The sequence below is a fragment of the Athene cunicularia genome (genome assembly GCF_003259725.1).
Source record: "Athene cunicularia isolate RWA chromosome 3 unlocalized genomic scaffold, athCun1 chr3_part1, whole genome shotgun sequence".
In the NCBI taxonomy this organism is placed as follows: Eukaryota; Metazoa; Chordata; class Aves; order Strigiformes; family Strigidae; genus Athene; species Athene cunicularia.
Window position 1 is genome coordinate 508,899 of NW_020799097.1, and position 2,843 is coordinate 511,741.

At 59.0% G+C, this 2,843-nt stretch overlaps 1 protein-coding gene across 1 annotated transcript in view; it reads right to left on the reverse strand.

Moving 5' to 3' along the window:
• Positions 1 to 11: 11 nt before the first annotated feature.
• ASXL2 (ASXL transcriptional regulator 2) overlaps positions 12 to 2,843 on the reverse strand; it is a 110,606-nt gene continuing 107,774 nt past the window's right edge. Inside the window, exon 13 of the mRNA XM_026846307.1 lies at positions 12 to 2,836. Within this exon, the coding sequence (XP_026702108.1) occupies positions 875 to 2,836 (1,962 nt within the window). The 3' untranslated portion in view covers positions 12 to 874. The remainder of the gene's footprint in view (positions 2,837 to 2,843) is intronic.

The following is a 2,843-nucleotide window of genomic DNA, read 5'->3' on the forward strand; positions in this document are numbered from 1 at the left end:
CCCCAGCCCCGACGGCCCCGACCCGAGACGCAGCTCAGCACAGTTTGCCACCTCTGCTTTAAATGGTTCCGGTAATCGCTTACTGAGCTGCTTCAGTGATTTTTAAACTCTTCCATCGCAGGGTCAGTACAGTTGCCTTTTCCACTATTTACCAGTAGCAAAAGGAGACGCTGCCCTCCTGAAAACAAGGCTACTGCAGCCGCCTCCCGGGAGAGGGGACACGCAAACCAAACCCACCAGCCAATATTGCACAACCCAGGCCGCCCTCTGGACACAGCCTGCTCGCAGGGGAAAGGCAATTCATCACTTGGGAGGCGGGTACGATGCTAACGCCTTCCAAATCTGAAAAAAATTTGAACTAGAATTTAGAGCAACCGAGCGAGCCGATTCAGGGATTCCTGCTTCGGTGCTCTGTGATCCGTCGGTACAAACGTTTAGTTTGTCGATTATCCAGTTCTCCTCTTTGTCCAGAGAAGAGCAACAACAGGCTGAGGTTTCGCCAGGGGTTCGTTCCCCCATCTAGAGCAGAGCTCAGCAAAACATGCTGGAGAGCAGGCTGGGGTTAATGAAACTGCAGTACAAGTCAAACACTAACTCCTAAAAGATTGAAAAAATATTTTTAAACAAAATAATGTGACATATTTACATAATTCCTTAAGTGCAAACTCTTGTCACAATTCACGTAGTTGAGCTCAATTTAGACTCACTGTACAAGAAGGTGCTCTTTCTTTAATGAAAGAAGAACTCTACTCTGTATTCCTGATTCAGTAACGTGTCTCTTGTGCAAGGCAGTAAATTTCCTGTTTCTTCCCAACGGATTTCTGAAAGCTGAGCCCCAACATCAAGCCATCCTCTTCCCCACCTCCCGCCCCGGTTACCGCACCACGAGGCAGGAGACGCAGAGCTTAGAGGGGCCGATGCAGTCGTCATGGCAGAAGGCCCCGCAGCCCTTGCACATGATCATGGCTTTCAACCTGCAGTAGCATTTGGAGGGCGAGTCCTCGGCGCCGTCGTCTTCGGCGAAGGCCTGAACGGGGAGGGTCTGAGCGTGGCCGCCGGAGCTCCGGGCCGGGCTGCCGGGGAGGGCGGTTACAGTCACGGAGAAGGACATGACGTTGCCCATGCTGCTGGCCAGCTGGTTGCAGTCAGACAGCCCCGTCATGAGGGAGCCCTGGTTCACGTCCGGGGAGGTGGAGACGTTTATGGTGCCGCTGTAACTGGGCCCGAGGAGCTGCGCCGATGTGTTCCCAGGCGGCGGCGGCACTGAGGCCGGGCCGGGGGCGCTGAAGAGCTCCGGGCTGCCTTGGGCCTTCCCCCTCATGGCCTGCGCCACCTGCTCCTGCGCCGCCTGGATGAAATCCCGCGCCAGCGTAGTTCCGTCGAAGGCCTGAATGTTCTCCTTGCTGCCTGCTGCTTGCTGAGACGCGGCCGCTTCTGTCTTGAGGCCCTTTTTAGCAAGGCTGCTGTAATCCGAAGGATTCCTGCTGGGTGGTACCTGCTCTTTTTCACACTGGCCGGAAGCCTGTGACGCCTGGGGCTCCTCCTTTACGCCGAGGAGCTCGCGTTCGTCCCCGGTGCTCTCGTCGTCTGCATCTCCTTCGTCACTGCTGCTGCCGTCACCACCCGTCTCCTCACATTCCCCGAACTCTGGTTTTGGAGCATCAGCAGGACTGGTCAGACACAAGCGGGTTTCGGGGTTCAGGGAGAAGCCTCTCCTCAAACTCTCCGAGCCACGACCGTAGGTGGAGATGTTGAGCAGATAATGACCAGACATAGCGGGCTTGGACGTCCTCCTGCCCACAAACCCCAGCACCAATCTCTGGCTGGTGGAGCTGTTTTCTAACTGGAAGCCTGAGTGAGTGAGGTTCAGCTGCGAAGGCTGAAGGACCGGCAACAAGTTCTGCCTCTGGACCCTCTTGATAAGAGTCTGGAGGATCTGCTCTTGTGTTGTTTTGCTGAGCGCCTCGTGGCACTGGTGCTGCTTGAGGCCGGGCTCCTTTCCCAAGGGCAGCGGAAAGGTCCTTGGAATGTGAGGCAGAGGCCTGTTCGGGCAAAAGATCTTCCCAAGCTGCTGTGTGGGTAAACCCGAGTGCCCTTCCCCACCCTCGGCTCTGGCGCCGGGTCCTGCTACACTCGTGGTGCTGGACGCTGCCGCCGCCCCTTTTTCTTCATGAGGAGCTAACGGGACCGTTTTCATCTCCGCTTTGGTGAGAGGCTTCGGCAGGATTTGCTCCAGAGGGACGTTCTTGCCTTGAAGGAGTTGGGTGACCAAAGGGTTGTTCGCAGGAATGCTGGAGCTGGGCTTTGGGAAGGCCCCGCCGGAGTTCGCCTGAGATTTGAGAGCAGGCGGCGCCGCTGCCACGTCGGCGGGTGGGACGGAGCTGACGGGCACGGCCGCGCCTCCGGCCTGGGCCTCGGAGCTCGCGGCTGGCAGCGACGACGTCGGAGGGGAAGGGGATTTGCTTTTCGAAGCATCGGAGCCGGTCCCTCCCGAGGCCGCAGGCGCCACCTTCGTTACAGTGGTGCTGGCGCCTGCGATGGACCCCGCGCCGCGGGCCGAGCTGTCCCTGACGGCGGGTGCCCCGCAGGCCTGGCCCGGGCCCGCCGGAGCAGAAGGTGCTTTGTCTTGTTTGTCACTGCCACCAGCGTACGGGGAGACCGAAACCTGATTTACAGTCGTGCTGGGAGGGTTCTGCTTCATTCTGCTGATCCTCTCTAATGGCGACACCGCGGAGGGGGAGGCGCTGGCGCCCGCGCCGCTGGCGGGAGGCCGGGCTTGCGCCGGGGCACTTTGCTGTAGTTGTGCTCTAGGAGGGTTGTGAGGTGGGGCCGGGGTCTCCGTG